Source organism: Cygnus atratus, chromosome 2, assembly GCF_013377495.2.
Source record: "Cygnus atratus isolate AKBS03 ecotype Queensland, Australia chromosome 2, CAtr_DNAZoo_HiC_assembly, whole genome shotgun sequence".
NCBI lineage: Eukaryota > Metazoa > Chordata > Aves > Anseriformes > Anatidae > Cygnus > Cygnus atratus.
Window position 1 is genome coordinate 107,211,525 of NC_066363.1, and position 21,068 is coordinate 107,232,592.

General features: G+C 38.1%; 1 protein-coding gene across 5 annotated transcripts in view; it reads right to left on the reverse strand.

Annotated features, from left to right (window-relative positions):
• Nucleotides 1-21,068, reverse strand: part of PTPRM (protein tyrosine phosphatase receptor type M) — a 476,211-nt gene that overhangs the window by 261,767 nt on the left and 193,376 nt on the right. For all 5 annotated transcript variants that reach the window (XM_050708960.1, XM_035564162.2, XM_035564160.2 and 2 more), the window contains exon 7: nucleotides 15,756-16,049. In XM_050708960.1, coding sequence (XP_050564917.1) covers nucleotides 15,756-16,049 — 294 coding nt within the window. The remainder of the gene's footprint in view (nucleotides 1-15,755; nucleotides 16,050-21,068) is intronic.

Below are 21,068 nucleotides of genomic sequence, written 5' to 3' on the forward strand. Positions count from 1 at the left end.
CATACTTTTAACCTTGGCAATGGCCCATCGAAAAATGAATGAACACAATCAGGAAGATTAAGGACACATTTATCTTATATACGCCGAGTAAGAGCGAGGTCTGTTCGGATTCAAAAGGTTAAAGCACCATCTCAGGTCGTAACCCAGACGTTAATCAACAACTGCCTAAACGTGAAGCTTTGAACAAGGTTTTAGGAAAATTTCGATTTTAGGAAAATAACTGATTTTAGTCCTTGGTCAATGGATATTAGGACTGACATGAGCACCATGTCAATGTATAGTACCAGTTGGCACACACGTATTTTATAGCAGCAGCAGATCTTATCTTCATCCTAGAATGTGTTACCGTCAGCACCAAAGAGACTCCTGGGTATTGACAAAGACGCAAGAGGTTGGTCTCCTTGGGAGCATTTTTCATCAGTGGACAGCCAGAAGAGCTCATTCAGGAGATGAATAAGAACACTTTGGATCCTGCTCTGCGTCAGCATCCTGCAAAGCCCGTCTTTCCACATTGACTACAGAAGTTACCGAAGATAAAACACTGAGCAGCACAAGCACACTTCCTGATAGTGCATGTAAAAGCTGAAGGTAATTCTCAGTTAGCAACCCGTATTTCTGCGTATCTTAGAAAATAATATTACGGGAGTAATATTTATGACATCCATAGGCACTAAGCTCTCTACGGAACCATAGTATTTCCTCAAATTACTCACAGTAATTCTAGGGCAAAGTCAGCATAAAGTTTATTACAAAAATATTGACAAAACCTTTCCATCTAAGTTTGATCACAGAAAGCAAAATTAGTCTAGTCTTACTGGCTTGTATTTACTTTCCCCAAAATAAAATTACTTGAAATAGCTGCATGATGGCAGTACAATTATACAGCATAATCAGATTACTTATTAGTTCCTTGAAAACAAACATTTCTACTTTACTTCTCTGATTACTCCTAATAAATACCTTAGAATTTATTTTTCAGCAATAGATCATTATTAGGTAAAAAAAAAATCAAATGTTATTTGAATTATTGTTTAATCAATTGTGCTTCTCAGGACTATGCCTACATAACCTACCGTGTAATATGGTTTATACATGAAATATTGCCCCAAACTGGCATCAAACATGGTGAATAAAATGGGAAGTTAATGAGAAAGAGGAAAGAGGTTTTCTCCATGGGTATAAGCAAGAGAAAATGCTGGAAATCAGCAAAAATGTGGGCCCAAGCTGGACTGGATTAATGAGCTTCAGCCAAAGCAAAACTGCAACTTTTGCCAAAGTGAGACTCAAGGGCTTCCTGATCCCCATCTGAAAAATTTTATCTGAGTGAGCTTTCAACAGCAGACTGATACCATATTCAGTTCTGCCCACCCACCCATCAGAAGAGTTCTGCTTTTCACTTTTGTTTCTCTGCATGAAGTTAGGATAAGGCTGCAAAGAGCGTCAGCTCTTGTGAGTCTTCAGCTCTGAGCAGGTAAAGGCTTACTGACCCATGACAGCTTCTCTATCTTTCCGCAGGCTGTCTCATTCTAGAGCAATCCCAAGTTGCAGCACATTTCAGCTACTGTTTTTCACTGGGAGAAGTGATTCTAGTCATAATCTTGACATCTGATAGCACTGTAATACTGCTGAAGCCTTTTTTTTTACTTTTTTCCCCCCTCCCAAACAGCAAAAAGTATGATGTCTGCAATCCATGGAAACTTAGAGCTGAAAATAAGCAAAATTTTTTTCTCTTCTACATCATGAGCCCTGTGCTTTTACTACAGCATGACAAAATTGCTCAAACAGAGCCACTTTCAGTTCACGGTATATCTAGTACTATCCAAGGCAAATGACATCGCTTAAAATTCTTTTAGAGTATCTGAGCAGCATATATTCTTTAACACTGAATACTGAATAGAAACAAGGGTATTCACTACTACTTTAAATTATATTACATGCATTTTATTTTAGGCAGTTATTAGGCATTTCCTGTTAAAGCAACTAAATACCTTCTGAAATAATCTCGTAATCTTAAAACTGGCCTTTTTGTGTGAGAAACTGCGTGAGCAAGTACACTCCTGCAGACAGCAATGCACATAGTTAAGCTGTCACGTAGATTTTGCTTTCAACTGTTTGTGTAACTGCCAAATACTAACAATTTAGACAGAAATGACGACTTTTCCTTCTTCATCAGGCTGGAAAAATTTAGCTAATGTAATCCAGCCTCTTCTGACAATGAGATTAAACTTAGTTTATGCAATGTTAGATGTTTCTCCATCGATTAATAGCTCCACCACCTGTTAGCACCAGAAGCAAATCAGGGGTGGGAGGGAAGAAAAAATAAATCCTTTACTTGTGTTCATAAAGATAAACCTAGATTTATGAGTTGTCAGTCTGAGAAATAAGTCACCTTTTGTGTGTGGTCCAAGAACTTCATAAAGATTTGCTCCAAGCAGTTCCACACCTGTACTAGATGCACCACATCAATACTGTGCTACTCCCTGCGAAGAAAGACTTAAACGTTTTACTGACCTGCGATGTACTCAGGTTCACAGAAAGAAAACCTTAAGGTGTTAACTAATTGCAAATAAAAATAAAAACGTTGTAACAATCAAGGCATAAATCAGGTGGTAGAGAGTAGAGCCTGCTGTCTGAACCAAAAGAAAGAAACACACAAAATGGCCCCAGAAATTGGCAGCAATGTCCAGGAAGCAGCTACTGCAGAGCATGGAAATTAATATAGAGCGGTACTTTTCTGTATTTAAAGATATGAATACTGACTGTTTTCATGGGCAGTGGTCTATAAGTCAAATGCCGAACAGTAAGGTGGTGGTAACACACAGAAGTAAATAACCACTTTGAATTTTAGTAGACAGCCTTTGAAAATTATCATTGTGAAAATAACTTATTTTCAAGGCAGCTGTTCTAGGTACTCAGTACAATATTGTGCATTAACTGTTTAACAGAGCTGGTGTTGCTGCAATACAGAATAAAATAAATTAGCTTTGGAAAATTCATACCAAACTATTCTGTGATGTTAATAAAGTAGAAAGAAATTCATTGTTTGAATGGATTCAGACATAAAACCAAGACATTTCTGCTTAGTTAAGAGTCCTTCTTTCTGTGTATGTAAGAATCATATTTTGTGAATAATGACATATACATTTTGTTTAAATAATAGACAGTAGAGTAAGAAGAATTACTATATGATGAGTAGTCTCAAGTCTTAATGTTTTTAAAATTTTTTAAACTTTTTTTTTTTGATTAAAGAAGTAACAGAAAAGCATACAAAATACTCCAGTAAATGCAGAGTTTAAATGAGTGCAAGGAAGGATCAAGCATCTTTTAGTTAAATCAGAGCAATTCTGAGCTTGGCATTAGTCCTTGAAAAAAAACTGGTGACAAAACTTAAAAAATATATATATTAATCTTTGCTGAAGCTCCCTTTGAAAGATTATGTAGGTATGAAGAGGGTACTGAGATACCAGTACAAGACAGCAAAGCGTCCATCTCAGTCAATAATCAGAAAGTTTGTAAAACAAAATAAATTATTCACTTCTTCTATTAGAAACTCTGTTCAAGATTAAACAGAACCTTGATACGATGGCCTTCAAGGAGTCTTAGATTTAGACTGAGACAAGGTTAATGCTACTAAAGAAAAAAAAAACAGACTGAGGAGCCCTATCTGCATAACATTACTCTGAATTACAGCAAGACTTGATTCAACCACCTGAATTTTTCATCTCCTTTTGCAGTAAATTAAATAAATAAGCAAAGAATTTTTAGTTTCTTTTTAAAGCAACTAACAATGCAATGCGATTTGCCAGTGAAAGGTTCCTTGACAAAAGGAATGCTTTCATTGATTATCCTGAATTATAAATTATAGCTCTCTAATTCTTCCCGTTATAAATGAATACTCTTCACAATCTAGCCTTACATGTCAGACAAAAAAGATGAAACTTTTATAATGGAAATTTAATTATAGTACAATTTTTGCCAGTTGTCATTCCAAAGTCATCTATAATTATGCTCAGGTCATTAAAAGTTATTTTTTTCATTTACTTGGCCAAACATGCCAGTTAATATCAGGTCATCCTCTCAAATTCAACACCGTACAACAGTAATTAAGTAAATTATTGAATTTTTTTTTGCTTTTTTTTTTTTTACAGCTAATTGCAAACAAAACATCTGCAGCAACAGTCAAAACAAAGAGCAACTGACAGGCAGCTTGATTTTTTTTTTTTCCAAAGTACATAAATTTCTAGAAATGAAAAGGCACTTCTGCATGTCAGGAGTAAACACTTATTATTGCCTTTTTGCTCTACATGCATTTTCCCATACGGATAATACTAAAAGATAACAGTCCACTCTAAACATCATTTTCCACAGCACAGTTTCTGGACCAAAACATCTTCAGAGAGCTTTTGGGCAGTTATGAATCATGAATTAATGGATGAAACTGACCTTTCCCTTTCCTAAAAGAACCCCCTCCCCTTTTTTTTTTCTTTACAAGGCACTGAATTGAGCTTAAAAGAATCAATAAGCATGAACTAAAGGCACAGATATTTTTTTAATATATTTAAGATAATAAAAAGGATCTCCAAGGATGGTGAACATTGAAAGACAACTAAATAGAGATGTAAGGACTATAACTTTGAAAACAGAGTATTAAAAATATTTTAGATGATTGGTCATACTTCTCATTCTAAAAAAGATCATCCCATGGATGAAAGAACATGAGCACTGGAATGCAAGAGCCCTAAATCATAACTATATTGGCAATCCTGTTTTAATCTCCATTTTATTAATACAGTACTTCACATGAATGTCATGCACTGCGTTTCCCAATTTTATTTCCCATTTCCTTTCAGATATTTAAGCAAGCATTTGTTTGATCACGGTGTTTGCAGTTAAATGTGTTAATTTATTTGGGTGATGATCCATCCAGTCATTTAGGTCCAAGGTAGAAAACTACATATTGCAGATTTCCTCCCCCAAACTTATGTTACCTATAGAAGAGTCTGGAAAAATCTCAGTTCCTCATGAATGCTGCTCCCTGCACAACCAGTACACAGCAATAATTAGATGAGATACCAAAAAACAACTTCTCTTCTAAAGCTACAGAAATGGAAGTCTAGCACTCTTTGAACTTTCTCAGCTTTATTTTTCTGTAAAATTTTAAACAGAAACACGATGCAGATTTGCTGACCAGAAGAGATCACTGGAGTGTAGGACAGAATTACCTGTTTGTAGCACTGCAGTGGCCCAACAGCCTGACAAGAAAGAGAAACTTTATTTTTCTTTCAATGCCAGGATATTTCCTTATCAGGATCTTCCCTGATTTCAGGTCTCAAACTAGATGCCTAGTCTATCAAGTTGTACTTTTTCTTTGTAGCAAAAAGTAGTAACAGAAAAAACAGAACTGACAGTACCAGCTATTCCTCCTAGAGACATTCATGAAGTTTGACCAAATTCTGTGCACAACAATTCTACATTTGTGGAACAAACAAACAAAACGCCTCCCAATCACTGAAAACAAACAAACAAACAAACAAACAGAAGCACTCAAGTGGCGTCATCGCTTGTTTTTCTTTAAAGCAGGGTAGAATTAACACACCTTTCATTCTGCAAACTTCTGGGCTTCCTTTTTTGTAAGCAATTTTTCTGCAAAGAAAATTAGAGGTTCAAAAACGTAAATACTCAGTGGTCCTATTTGGATGTTTCATGCTTCCCAGATGCTCCAACAGAAGTATGAAGTTAGGTGTCTTTGCAACTGGCCAAAGCTGCTGGGCCAGGCAGCACGTTTTGACAATCTCAGATGAAAAGGAGAGCACTAAAATAATAAAATAGAGTAGCATGCCTGTTTGTTCATCCATTTGCAGCTCTCAATACCCTTTAAAATCATTCTCAAATTTCAACCAAATAACTCTTGAATTTAAATAAATTCAACATAGACCTGCCAGAATTTAATTCCAGAAGGTAAGAGAGGCCATCTAGTGCGCTTGTTCAGGAGGCTCAGGGAAAACAAGCAGAAGCCTAACATTAAATAATCCATTTGACAGCAAAGTCCTGGTTAATTGGGTGCTGCTTCTTGCCTTGCAGGTATCTCATAAAGACATGGAGACCAGGGAAAAATGGGATTATCATCCTAAACTGGCAATACTTAGTGCACAAATCCTTCAGAAATTGGACTTCCATTTTCTATGAGATCACTTATTTTCCTGGTTCCCAAAACAGGTGACTCAGAAGTTCATTCAGACCTTTTTTTTTTTTTTTTTTTTAAATTACAAAATCTGTTCTTGATAAAAAATGCAGTAAAGAAAAGCAAAATCTTTGTAGTGAAACTCAACAAAGCACAGTAGGTAATATCATAAGACATTCAGTAGGGCTTAGCTATTTAGACTTCTGTCTAAATAAATGTGTATTTCTTTAGATATTTGATGGCTAGGTAGTGTTCAAATAGCAGTCCCTTTTTCTTTACTATAATCCCCCAAAACATTAGCGTATGAGGTTGTTATCTTTTGCTATCTCTCTTGCATAAAATGCCTTCTCCTATCAGACAGTGACTGAGGCGCACAAAAGCAATCACGGCATTGCATAATGCGCCATTGGGATTCCTTTAAAGGCTATGATAAATGTGCTTCCTGTATTTCTGAAAACTCCAGATTAATGGAGATTTTCTTCATTAGCAGAGCATACATAATAGACATGAGCTTGGGGAGTTAACACAGCATTTCTAAAGCTTCGCATCATGCATAATTAGTTTTTTGGTTTTTAGACAAAAGTTGAAGAGAATATACCTAGACCACTTCAAACGTATGAAAGATTTTCTTTTGTTTTTGCATGAGACTTTCTACGTTGGCTAAGTCAAAGGAAAAAGCATTCCCTCCTATCACATTTGCTAATGTTTTTGCCAAAGGTCCTAATAATGAAGTTTGCCTCTAACTGGAACACAGTATGGCATCGCTTCCTACTCTAGGAGTAATTGATGTGAAAACTGTCCTCAAAAGAGGCACCTGTGGAACTTCACAGGGAAAGCATCTATCCCCAAAGCATTCCCTATTCTGTGTTTCAAAACTGCTTTCAATAATAGATTACCAATGTATTTATTTAAATCTGCAGTAATCTGTTGTAATAATAGTTCTGAAAAGAGAAAGCCAAAGCATCCATGGAACAGTTCATGTTCATTTTGTTCAGAACCACATAATCCCAAGGAATGCCCTATTAATATTTTGGACTATTGTACCCAGTTTACCTATTCTATTAAAGATGCCCACATATCAGTCTTCTGTTTCAGCCAGTACACTACCAATTTGCTGGTTTCTTTTCAGTCTGCACCCAGGAATCCTTTCTAAATCAAAGCTGGATAAAATCTCCTCTTTGATTTTTATTTTTTTAACTTATTTTTATAATTAATAAGAGACTGCAACAAATCTGGAGATGGAGCAGTGTCATAGGAGAAATCACATTATCTACTTTCTCTCAAGGGTCATTATGTTTTCTTCACATTCCCTCTACTTGGCAGATGTGAAATTAATAATTTTGCCCCTCAGGTTTGCTATAAAATGGTGAAGGTTCATTTGTCTCAAAGAGCAGGTTAATTTCTTCCTCTGCAAATGTTTTGAAATGGGAAACTAATAAAGTGAAGAACTAAGTCTCCGTTTATATGACTGCTTTTCACATGACTGAAGACAGTCCTGCTTGACACTTCTTTTCACAAACATTCAGTTTCCATTCTGATGTAATTGCCATTAAAAAAAATATCCCCCTGCCCTCCCCACCAAAGAAACTAAAAAAACAACCTAAATGCTCCTCCACATTGTAATGAGCAGCTCCTCAAAACAAACTGACAGTCAGGTTTCATACTCTGTGTCTTTTATCATCACCAGAAGCTGTCTGTGTTCCTGTTATACTCAGCACGTGTGTCAGACAGAGGCCAACAGACCCAGATCCAGGCAGGAATCTGCCTGTCCTCCTCCTGCCGGTACTCCCCTCTTCAGGTGGTGGGGAAGGAAAATGTTCTGTTCCTCCAGTGAGACCTCTGGGTGTTGCAACTGAACTGAAAATATGTATTTAGGGACTGGTGAAAACACAAAAGTGCAGGGATTACTAATTTCTACATAACACCAGCTCGCTTGGTTGCTGATGTTACAGAACATGTTTGTGTGCAGAGGCTGAAGACTTACTGAGCAGAGAAACTGATCCAGGATCAGCGCTGCAAAGGAAAGACACTCTTGGGATGAAAGGGCAGACCCCTGATAACATTTTATTTTCTAAAAGGAAGTGTGTATTGCTCCCTATCGCTGGTAACCACAGAACTGAACAAGCATCAGATATGATGTGGCAGAACCGAAGCCTCTGAATAAAAAGATTTCCATCGTGCTCTACCTTGCTGTGCACACAAACCTGGGGAAGGACAGGAACACAGCACAGCCCTCACGATACATCCCTGCTTGTGAAAGCAGAGCCCAGGAGAATTTAATAGGCACTGTGGTGGGAGCTTCTTTTCCTCGAGTTTGAGAGAAAGATAGAATCACCAAATGGCTGAGGGTGGAAGGGGCCTCTGGAGGTGACCCAGTCCAAACACCCCCCAGTCCCAACACTCAAGCAGGGCCTGAGCAAGCTGCACAGGAACATGCTTGATTGCCTTCTGAAGATCTCCACGGAGGAAACTCCGCAACCTCTCTGGGCAACCTGTGCCAGTGCTCAGTCACCATCACATTGTTTTGTGGTGTTCAGAGGGAGCCTCCTGTGCTCCAGTCGGTGCCCACTGCCTCTTGTCCTGGCACTGGGCACCACTGCAAATAGCCTGGCTCCATCTTCATTACACCTTCCCTTCAGGTGTTTTCAGACACTGATGAGATCTCTCCTGAGCCTCCTCTTCTCCAGGCTGAACAGCCCCAGCTCTCAGCCTCTCAGCCTCTTCCTCACAGGAGAGATTCTCCAGGCCCTTCATCACCTTTGCAGCCCCTCACTAGCCTCCAACTAGACCTCATGTCACTCACTCATCACCACCCTCCGGACTAGGCCATTAAGCCAGTTTTCAATCCACCTCACTGTCTGCCCATCAGCTTATGGGAGACCGTGTTGAAAGCCTTCTTGAAGACAAGGTAGACAATATCCCCTGCTCGCTCCTCCATCTACCAAGCCAGACATTTCATCAGAGAAGGTTATCGGGTTCATCAAGCATGAATTCCTTTTTGTGAATCCATAATGATTTCTGCCAATCACTTTTTTGCCTTCATGTGCTTGGTTTCCAGGAGTAGCTGGTCCATCATCTTCCCAGGAACCAAGGGGAAGCTGACTGGACTGTAAGTTCCCTACGTCTTCTTGTCCTTTCTGAAGATACACGTGGCATTTGTTCCAGCTGCATTTGCTGTCATTTACTGCAGCTTTCTTGCTTTTTGTATTTAAAGAAATCCCAGAGGGCAATTTTAGACTGTGAGACAAAGAGGAGAACTGAATTTAAGTGGATTTTTAAGGGAGGAATTTGAATTACTTTGCTTTTTTCTTGACCCACGATCTTCAATAACACAAGAGGAAAGCTAATCTTTAAGACAGGAACAGAGCGATCAGCTCAGTAAGGAACAGCCTGTGCATTTGTTCCCAGGCAAGTGGCTGTCAGGGAAGAACTTTCATGTAACAGTCACAGCTGAACATTATTTGTCTTTTCAATCAGGCCCTTTCAAAGAAGATGCATTCCTTTGGATTTCTAATCAGAGAAGGGGACAAATGACATGGGGACATGGACGTGCATCCCACTAGTTAATATTTTCTTGGACTTCTGTTAAAATTTATCAGCTTACCTTCTGCAAATCCCCAAAACTGATTCACCCCCTATACCACAGAAAATTCAATACTAGTTTTCACCCTTGTAAGCAAATGGACCTTAGATGGGAATCATTTTTATATCAGAAAGGCATTAGGAGAAAGGATGATACAGTAACTATTTTTTACTTCAAATTTCTGATTGAAATTGAAATTGTAATTTACTTTTGCAATGAAAACAATAGATGAAGTAGAAGTGTAATGTGGAACTTGTGGTAAATCAACACAACTTCCTACTAAAGCTTATTATAGCATCAGCTTTGGGATGGTAACTTTAGAAATACTGGAACTTTTCCACAGCTGGAAAAGTTTTTTCTGCCCAGAAAATAAAATGGCACGTTACCTGCTACCCTTTTCCTCAGGGTTCAGGTGCCTGTAACTTCAGGTCTAGCTCCGATGCAACACAGCTGTACAACCTTGGTTCATACTTAAAAGGAAAGTGCTAAGTGCTGTAGAAAAGTACCTGCAGAATGTCTTCCAGTTGAATTCTCTCATGATCACAAAACTAAACAGTGTCAGGACTTCATTATATGCCAGGAAAAAAAAAAAAAGAAAAGGGAAAAAAAAACCTTGACCTGTTCACAGGCAGTCCCTCAAGGTATAGGAATAAGAAGGAAGAATTTAATTCCCAATGACACAAAGATCCTTCCTCTTTTCTTGAGATAAAAAGGTCAAAGATTCAAAGAAGTCGGCAAAAACTGTGAAAGGCAGCCCCCATTTCTACCTTGTGAAACTGTTTTTAGGAAGGAACTCCTCTTTCCTAACAGTGATTTTCAATGGGGAAGGGCATGGAAATAATCACTGAGATTCAGGGCATGAACACTGTCGAAGGGAGAGACTAACTACAGAACTAATGACAAAAGAAGATGGGAATGAGATATGAGGGTGGAGAATGGGGAAGACCAACTGTTAAAACGATTGAGTACAAAGAATCTGATACATTAGGGCCTGAGGACTGTCCATCTTGTAGATGGGTGACAAGTGCTTCCTGTCATGCGTAAGGAGAAATGTGGTGACATGGAGTGCTAGCTGCTGAACCTGTGCATGCAAGAGCATGCTGACATGGGTCAGGACAGTCGCCAACCTGTACAGCCTGCACATTTCAGCCTTTTTGTCTGTTTCAACCTGATGCAAAGTAATGTGTAAATCGTATAGGCTCCCTGAAATAAAGAGCTGGAGTGAGATTAGAGTTTTACACTTTGGCTGTGGATCAAGCTACAGCTTTCAACAGAGTGAACCTATGTTTTCTATGCAAATACTGTATTTCCATACATTTTACTAACTGGCTATAGACCCTATATACTTTTAAGTCATGCATCCCTTTTAGCAATTAAAAGGAGAAACAGAGAACTTAGTTAACATTCCCAGGGAAAAACAGGGTCTGGTCCACGTCTGATCATTTTCAGGGCCTGGTACCAGGAGATGAGCTCTTATTTGACCAGAGGAAAGATAATTTGCTCATTCCATCAGCGAACTTTTTGGTACATGTAGATGGTTTCACTGTGCCAGTGGTTATCAGTGGGCAGTGAAGAAGTAGGGGACTAATTCTGGCACCTTGAAAAACCACCCCCTAGATCCAAAGCAGTGAGGAAAAGAAAAAAGATGAAAAAGAATAATCTTTAGAAGTAGGGATTTAAAGAGTTCCTCTGCTCCTTTCTTCCAGATGTAACAAGCCTGCTAGGAGTAACAGACAGTTTACAACTAACCTGCAGCAGTGATGCAAGAGCTCAATAGACCTGGGAGTAACAGCTTTCCTCCTGACAAGCTCAGGTGAGGGGGCAAAAGGGACAGCAAGAAGAACAGCTTTAATTAAAATATTCCTGTTGCTTCTTTGTATATATTGAGCATGTCTGAATTTTCTGCCTGGAAAATCGTTGGTTACGTTGGCAGCAATTGTTTTTGCAAACACAGGGCAATAATTGTATCTTAACACAGAGAAGTGGAATTCTAACTTAAAAATAACTTTGGGATAATCCATCGTAAGTATTTTTGTGGCATTTTTTATTTTTTTTAATTGTTTTCTTAAATTTCACTACAGTTTTCTAGTTCAGTTTTCACTGGGCGTTGTCTCACCTTCAAAGTGCAGGGACACAGACTGGATCAAGATTTTTATCATATAATGTGTGTTTAAGACAAAACTTGTTGCAAAGCACAGAAAAATAATTCTATCCACAGAAATGTTGATATGGAAAAGAAAACTATAAAACACGTTCTATCCTATTAATCTTTAAACTAGCCTACTCAGGTTTTATTATAGATGGTTCCACCGGTTTGGGGTCAGATTTAGAGAAGATTTGGTTCTGGATTTTTTCAGGCACCAGAGGATTCACAGTCTTCAATGGTATGGGAGGGCTAACAGCTTGGTGGGTGGGTGGTTGGTTTGTTTGATGACCATTGACTTTCAGATCCATGAACTTATATCCCACGTGGCAGGGCAGCTGTTGGCTCTGTGCTTAGATATAAGGTGATTTCTTTGGTTCAAATATTTGTGCAGCTATTTAGCTGCAAGCAATGGCTGGATAGAGTGTGGGTGAGCACGGTCTCCATAGCAGTGGTGGGCGCTGTGAGCCTGACACCAAGCTAGCAATCTTATGCCTCTGATAATGCTGTCTGAACTGTGAGGAACTCTAATTGGGGGCTACTATTTTGAAATTATCATTTTACAAATATACTAGAGTGAAAATGTATATGAGAGTGATCTGAGATACACTGTGTAACGGAAATGTTCTGTCATATATCTCCCGATTATTTTTTTCCTTCCCCCTCTTCCCATCTCTCCCCACACACCCCCACCCTTTTTTGAAGTGCTTGTATAATAGCATCACTCCTCTAAGTTCATAACACCATATGACACAACTGTGGGAAGAGAGAGCTTTGAACACAGCAACTGGTGATTCAAATTCCAGACAAACAAGGGAGGTCTTGGTTTCAGACCTTGAATCTAGGGAAAAAAAAGCAACAATTTTTTTTGTAAGTCTGATTCAAATGTGGTTTACAATTGCCAAAAATCCATTAGCCTCCTCTTTTTCAAACCTGCACTCTACATTCTAGGTTAAATCTAAACCAGATCTGAACGTTATTCCTCAGCCTTCCTCAACATTACACTGAAAGAGCACTTACATTTATATTACATTTCATCAGAAGGAAGGAAAGCACTTCAGAAAGTACGTAACTGCTCCACTGAGGATGATGCAGTCAAGTCTAGCGAGATGATTTTTCTTCATTTTCTTTGCATTCTCATTATAGATGCTTTTATTTACTAAAGTTACAGATAGGACTTGTCTATTACAAGCCTGCGAGATCTCGTTCTGCTAAAATGAAAACATATTTCAAATGCTTTGGAGAACTGTTAAGATTATTGAATGTCTAGCGTACTGCTTTGAGTCTCAGAGTGGTTCACTAGACCCCTAGGGAACAGGCAAGCAGCATACAATTATCACAGTAATTAAAAAGGTGCAATGACTCTTCTCTTAAAGACTCCTGTTTTATTAATTCTATGGTATGCTTTGGAGACTGGCATTATTTTACTCCTACCCAGCTTAATTATACTGTCATTAGTTTATCAGCATCTCTCTTTAACCCCTCGGGCCAGTTATTAGCATGTCACTTGCTAACAGTTAACCAATAACCACTACACCTTCAAAGCAGTATCTTCTGCTATAAAAAAGGCAATTTGTAGAGACAGATTTAATATCATCATTCGATTTAAATTTTTCAGTCAGACATCACTTTCTGCTTTTAATTTGAGAAGGTTACTGTTTAGCTTAATGAAAACACAAATAATGCTGATGTATTACGAGACTTTACCAGGTAATAAAATACTTCCAGTACGCTGTGTTTTATGAGATCGAATGCATGTTTTAATACTCAACAGTACGTACCACTGAAACGACTAGAAAGCATATGATGTTCTTAAATACAACTAACATTCTGGATTTCTTTCTCTGTACTGGGTCTCGCTGGGACAGAGTTAATTTCCTTGTCCAGGCTTCCTACTTTTCCCGCCCCTCCCCTGCAGCGAGTAGGCAAGAGTTGGGGAGGGGACACAGCTGGGACAGCTGACCCAAATTGGAAAGGGATATCCCATTGTAAGGATGCCATGGTCAGCAATAAAAGCTCAAGGAAAGGAGGAGGAAGGGGGGATGTTCATGATTATGACATTTCCCAAGTAACCATTTAGTGTGCTGAGGCCCTGCTTTCCACTATGTAGCTAAAAATCTGCCTGCTGATGTGAAATAGTGAATAAATTCCTTATTTGCTTTGCTTGCACACACAGCTTTTGCTTCGCCTATCAAACTACCTTTATGTCAATCCATAGGTCTTCTCACCTGACTTTATCTTCTCCCTGTCCCCAGACAGAGGTGACTGAGCGAGTGGCTGTGTGGGTGCTTGGCTGGCTGGTATCAATCCACCACAGTCTCTAACCCTTCAGTGCAAACAGGCTCACTTACACAGAACCTGATGTTACATTACCTCATTGGATAAGCACATAACCAAGCTATGAGAAAAACTGGTTTAATTTTAAAATGCTTGAAGTACTTCTGTACTAAATATATACATACCTTGTCTAGACAGAAAATTTTACATTATTATGAAAGGCATAGTGACCTAGAAACACTCCTGAAGGGAACTCTAATTAATTTTTATGCCCCAGTTTTGACTAAACTGTTGTTATCTTAGTCTAATAAAGAAAACCTTACAAATATTAAATAGTTCACCATTGTGTACTGCCACTTAGTATTTTTCATTAAATTTCCAACAATGTGAGGAAGAAAAAAAATCATATAGTTACAACTTATATAAGCTTGCATCTTCAAAACATAACACTGCGATTCTGACAGCAACCATTTTTTACTCTGTATTTGGCATCACACCAATTCGTACAACTGAATGCCACTCAGCCACTGGTAGATGGCCAAGTGACTTTATGAAAACTAACTTTACTGGCATATGCAATGGAAATACATCATTATTTCTGCTGAAATATATAATTTTTCCTGGTACTGTTAAAAAGGCAAACAACACCAATCAGTTCTTTAAAATATTAGAATCAATAAGCAAATACCATTTGCTTAGTCACACTTCTTCTAGGTACACTTCTGACTATCTTCTACCAGCTCTACAGCAGCAGAAAGAAGATTCAAAATATTGGGGGGAAACACTAATGACAAAAAAATAAAAATTAAATCCAGGTCACAAGATACTCTATTATTTTTTGAGCAGCTGCATCCCAAATTAATATCACTGCCACTCTTCCTGAAGATTACTGTGCAATTGTTTTTTGTATAATAGGTCTTCTTTGTATCTTCTTACAGTCAGAGGTCAGCACTATTAATTATAGCATCCAAAATAGGAGCCAAGACTGCTATACAACATGACAAATCACACTATCTCATTTAATGAAAAGACATGCTGTCAGTCACTCAAGAAAGCAGTCCTCGGCTAAACCTTATCTGCTAATTGAGTCATAACCATGACTACATTTGCTGTTACACAGGATCTTTTTCCACTTTATCTACAAGTACGATATACCTGACACTGGAAAAAGGAAGAAGAAACTTTATCCAAACCAAACAAAATTATTCCCGATCTTGGAACAGCAGCCAAAAAAGAAGGGAAAAAACAAAACAAAAAAAAAAAAAAACATCCCAAGCATACACTAACGAGAGCAGGGTTTAATGAAATGGAGAGTGTTCAGTGGAATACAGCATACCTGAAAGCAAAAGTCACTCATCTATGCAGCACGCTACGCTGACCACTTTAAGGCATGAACAGGTATGATTTAAATCATACTGGCAAATGCTGAGATGTTACACTTAAAAGCATTCAGTCTTAACTCCTGAAGCCTGCTGGTTTAAGGTAGATAGTAAAGACTGCTACTAAAATAACTTACATTTTCAACCCTAGACATATGCTTGAAACATCTCCAATCGCTTTTGAGTACTCACCAGCACATTTTGTTCTTGTTTTTAGAGCTGGGCCAGGAGATCCCGTTCCTCCTTCACCTGGTCTTGTAAGTAACACACTGATCTCATACTCTGTGTCAGGATCCAGGTGCCCAATCTTATAGCTCGTGGAGTCCACAGGTTGTATGTCATACCAGCTTCCACTTGAAGTTCGATACTCGACTTCCCTTTGAATAATGGGTCCATCTCCATTAATGGAATTGGCGTTCAACTGTATCCACAAGTATGTCGCACCAACTGAGGACAGCTGAGGTGGAGCAATGGGAACTGGTGGCTCTGGGGCACAGTAAGTTACAAAAAGCAGCAATTATTATACAGGTATTTTTCTGCTTCTAAAATATTCAAAGAACAATGGATTTCAGGCTATATTAGAGCTGAAGTCTGCATAAAAATACAGATATGAAGAAATTATCACTACAGATTAACTTATTTCCAAAAAAATGCAATACGCAAAGTCTTCTGTTTAAGCACCTAGTGATTTTAACCTGAAGCTTATGTTCTCTGCTGAGCAACTTCAAACTGGGTGTGACTAGACTTTTCCTATTCACTTGATATTAAATGACATCTTTTAACTTCCAATTTAAAATGAAAGCTGATCTCAGGTTTTCTTATCAAAATACAGTTCTTCCTGGATGTAAATATATAGTCTACTCAAAATTAACATTTAATTAATAACAATTTAATTAATAACAATTAATTTTAAAAAGTTAAAATTGATACTTCAGTCTATTCTTAGACATAGAACAGTAACTTCTGTCTGAAAATAAAAAGTATTTTTTCTTCTCATGGACTGCAATATTCAGCCTTCAGATTTCTGTGTAAGCCAAAAAAATATAGTATTTTTCAAAGTCCTGCATCCTGGTTAAACACAAAGAGCTTCTAGATAAGAGCTGGCGGAACTCTTTAGTCTTTATTATGAGCCTGTCTATTTCTTGCAATAGCTTATTTTCACTAACATCCAGAAGTATTCTGTTGCACTAAGAGAGCATTTATGTGATCTCGCGTTTGCATTCTAAAGATATTAAAAGTGAGTAAGATTTTAAAACTACTTTTTTATTTATTAAGCAATGGACATGTAATTTTGAGTTGGACTACAGAAATAATTTGCAGACATCATCTCTTTTTAAAGCTAAATAACACATTCATTTTTTTCCTACTGATTAACCACAGAATTACTCTGCTGTTTCAAGCATCACATCTGCATAAAATTTGCCTTCCCATTGGTTAAATATATTCAAGCAGAATGAAACCATGCTGTTGTAATAAGGCAGTGTTTGATCCAATATTCTTAACATATCTATCAGCAAACACTGCCACCTTCTTAAGGCTGCACAGAATACTTAATGAAAAGTAGAACATCTGTCTTCCCTAAGCTGTAGATTCAGATTTATCCTCTCCTGCTAACCGTTCCCACAAATGTTGAGACATAGGTAGTCAAACAGAAAAGAAGCTGAATTCATATATTTCATCATTTTCCCAAGGACTTCAAAGTCAGACTTAAAGGAAAGAGAATGAGGCACAGGGGGAGAAAGGAACTCTGGAAATAAGTATTAATATTTCCCTAGAAATAGTAGAATCGCTATTTTAACAAACATGTAATTATCCTACATATGCTACCTTCTTTTTCTTTTTTCCTCACTTACAGAAAGAGCACTCAACTCACAGAGCACTAAGTATATTGAAGATCACCTATGATCCTCACAGACCAGTGGTGTTTCTAATTAGCACCGTTCCTTTTTATATAAACTTTAAACTACGCAATCTGCTAGCAATTGCTGAATCCTGAGATCACAAAATCGCAAATACAGGTCTCTACACTGTGTATTTTCATCTTCATAAAACTAACTGATCACCATTGTGAAGAACACGATACAGTTGGCAACAATCAGATATGTCTCCAAAGACGTCTACTAGTCGTTACTGATTGGCATAGAAGTGCATACAGAAGAGAGGAATATCGTTTGCATTTTCAAATCAGTAGTGAAACCACTGTTTCACATCAGTAGAAATATATGGTAAACTGATGTCATCTCTTGGTTAGGCACATATAGCAGTTTGATTGAAACTAGTGTTCCTGAACTGTATAAACTATGGCTTCATACAGCATTAGTATGCCTGGAAACAGTTCTGACTTGACTCAAAATGATTTAGCATCAATTTAAATCATTAGGCCGTTTTGTGAACCAACACGTGAAATGGAACTTTTATAGAGCATCCTAAGGCATTTACTTAGCCATGCTGAAAGAACAGTTAATTACTTTCAAGTTTCAAATGCTACTAAAGGCTGTTGAAGTGCCATTCAAAATGCGAACTCAGGAGTTAGGTCACTAAGGTTAGTGGTTACACCAATTCATTCAAAGTATTACAAGTACTCGAAATAGACAGTATTTTATTGTCTTTTTATCCCTTGGGGCATACTTTTTATTCCTTTGTGGCCAAAGTGCAAAAGGTTAATTCAAGCTGCATGATTTCAGCAAAGCCGGCGTACGCTGCAGTTTAATACTGGAAGTGTTAAAGTAATGTTCTTATTGGAGATCAAGGTTACGCAGAATGAACCTTTCATTATAAATAGGATGCTTGTTATTAAGTTACTGGTTAAAAACACGAGTCCAGGAGTTAAGCATACACTTTAATCCAAAAAGGTGCACTACCAAACACAATGAGCTGATTTCATGACTCAGATAAGAAAGCTCTTCTTCTGGCTTATTCAATTATTCTTCCTTTAGTCAGAATTAGTGGGTTTGTTTGTTTGTTTTGCTTTTTTACAGAGAAATTAGAATAACTTAATCAGGTAAGTATCACACTGCAGCACCTCCATCTTTCACTGAGAGCAGTTTTATTGTGGACACTGAGGTAGTCTCAAATAAATACCCATTGAAAATTCTTTTCCCATTAATACTGTTATAAAAATGGTTCAATAGATCTGTGACTCTGTATCCAAGTACATTCAGAGAAGGAATTTCAAGTGATTGCAGAAACAAGTTTGTAGCAGTGGTACTTTAGGATGATGGTTTAGTTTGAAGAGTTCTTCCTTGCAGATCTCTTTGGAAACAGAAGTAAAAAGAGCTGTTTAGTACCGTACAACCTTTTAGATAGGCTTTTAAATGGAATGTTAACTCAAAAAATAAAAAAGGAAGTTTATACATAAATTCACATTTAACGCTTTTTAGACAGACAGGTGACCTCCTCTTGAATTCCGTGATCAACGGCAATGGGCGAAATCCCTCACGGAAAGAAAATACCGGCCACCTTGCCAAGGCAGATGTCTAACTCCAATGACTGCAGATGACATAAGGTTTTAGGCAGATGTTCTAATGTCACCCTACGTTAACTTGACCAGTTACAGTAAACACGTGAAAAAGACAAAGCCTCATGATAAGGAGCAGCCCTTCTCTTATGCAGAAGATAAATACAAACGTAGCCATACACACATATAAACTTTTTATTCTTATGCACTGTAACATTAATTGCAAACATCGTTGAAACAGCACCTCCTTTATTTACTTTGCTTTGTACTTTAAATTATAGAGACTTCCCAAACATTTTCTGTAAGATCCTAACAACTTTATGTTTTGCAGTTCTTTTAAAATTTTAATAGGGAGGGGAAAGATATCCACATAGAGATGCCAGTGAAGATAATGTAAATCTTTGAGATTTGACTGATTTATAAAAAAATAAAAACAGACATTTCTTGTCTGTGGCACTGAACAGCTCACTTGAAAAAAGGAAAATTTCTACTCTAATAGTAGCAATAACATTTATTATTATTATTATTTTATTGAAGAAAAAGGGAGAGTAGAACCATGCTACATTTAGAGGGAAAAGGGAAGAAATATTTATCTTGCAAGCTAATTTTAATTAAACAGTGGCTGTTAAAGAATGTCATGGTAATCCCATGCAATACTGTTCAGCACATCACGAATACATGAAATGGTAAAGATACGGTATCAATCTCTGATGCTATGTCCACATTAATAACTTCTTACCTAATTATTAGAATTATTAAACTAATCATTATTATTTTATAGTCTTGAAATCAACTAAACAGCTTTGTATGTACTACTATATATATACATAACTACATATCTTGCTATGCTCATCTATATACATAGTTGTGCTCATCTTCAGACCAAGCAAATTATTCTGGTCCTTTGGAAAGCAAGCGTACTTTGCAGGTACAATCTAATCAGTTGGACATTAGCAAATACCCTGCTAAACCCTGGATTATTGTTAGCAGTATCCATCCTTAACTAGGCACAAACTGTTCCCTTCCCCAGACCTGAATCCTCCCAAACCCAATCGCTGACGTGTCCACTCCCGAGCCACCAGCTCTCTGCTTTAAGCCAGTGGCATCTACGTCTGTGCTGCTCTCACTCTAAGCTCATCTGCCTACCCGAGCAGTCTGAACCCATCCATCCTTCCTATTCTCGCCCTTGCTCATTTTTTGTTTTCTCTCCACACCCCAGTCACCATTCTCCCATTCCAAATATCTCTGAACTCCCATCCAGGTTTATTATCTGTTGACCTAGGCTGTATCTAAAAGCTCGGTCTGTTTCTGTCCTTCTAACCAAGCTTCTCCCGAATGCCTGCTGTCCCCTCCTGCAGGTCCGTGGCCTTTCCAGCCAGTTCCCTTCACTGGCCCCTGCCTCAACTCCCACCCCTACGCATATATATATATATGTGCCTGCATGCACATACATAAATGTTTGTGCATATATACATATGGATGGACAGATGTTTCTGTTCTGCCCTTGGTTTTCTTTCTCTCTTCCTAGATTTTAGTGCTCACGTAGCCCCAATGTTCGTCTACCTCCCATCTAACTTTGAAATGCCTCCCAGTTTGCCATACCTTTCAGTCCCAATACTAACAACCCCATCCAAGTATGCAGCTTCTTGCTCTTGCTCCACTCGTTCTCCACATCATGCATCTCACACCATTATAGCTTCACAGTACAACGGCTCAGAGAGGTGGACGGCTGCATACTAAAAGCACAGGACTGCTAAGCTCCCAGCTTTGGATTCATGTGCCTGGGTCCAGCCCGATGCACAGGAGCTCAGATCAGCACTGACATCCAAACCGTGTCTAGCGTTTTGGGGAGAAATCTCAATTTCTCAGTTAAACTCAGGGAAGTCTCCATTGTACATATCAGAAGGGTTTGTTTTTCCATAGCTTGTAAATTGACTATACTTGCAAACAGGTTTCTCGACACATCTATTGCCCTCCTGAAAAATCCTAAGTTCCTGCTTCAAAGCCTGGTGTCTTCAGCACTGTCCTATGGAACGTCTGCTAAGATG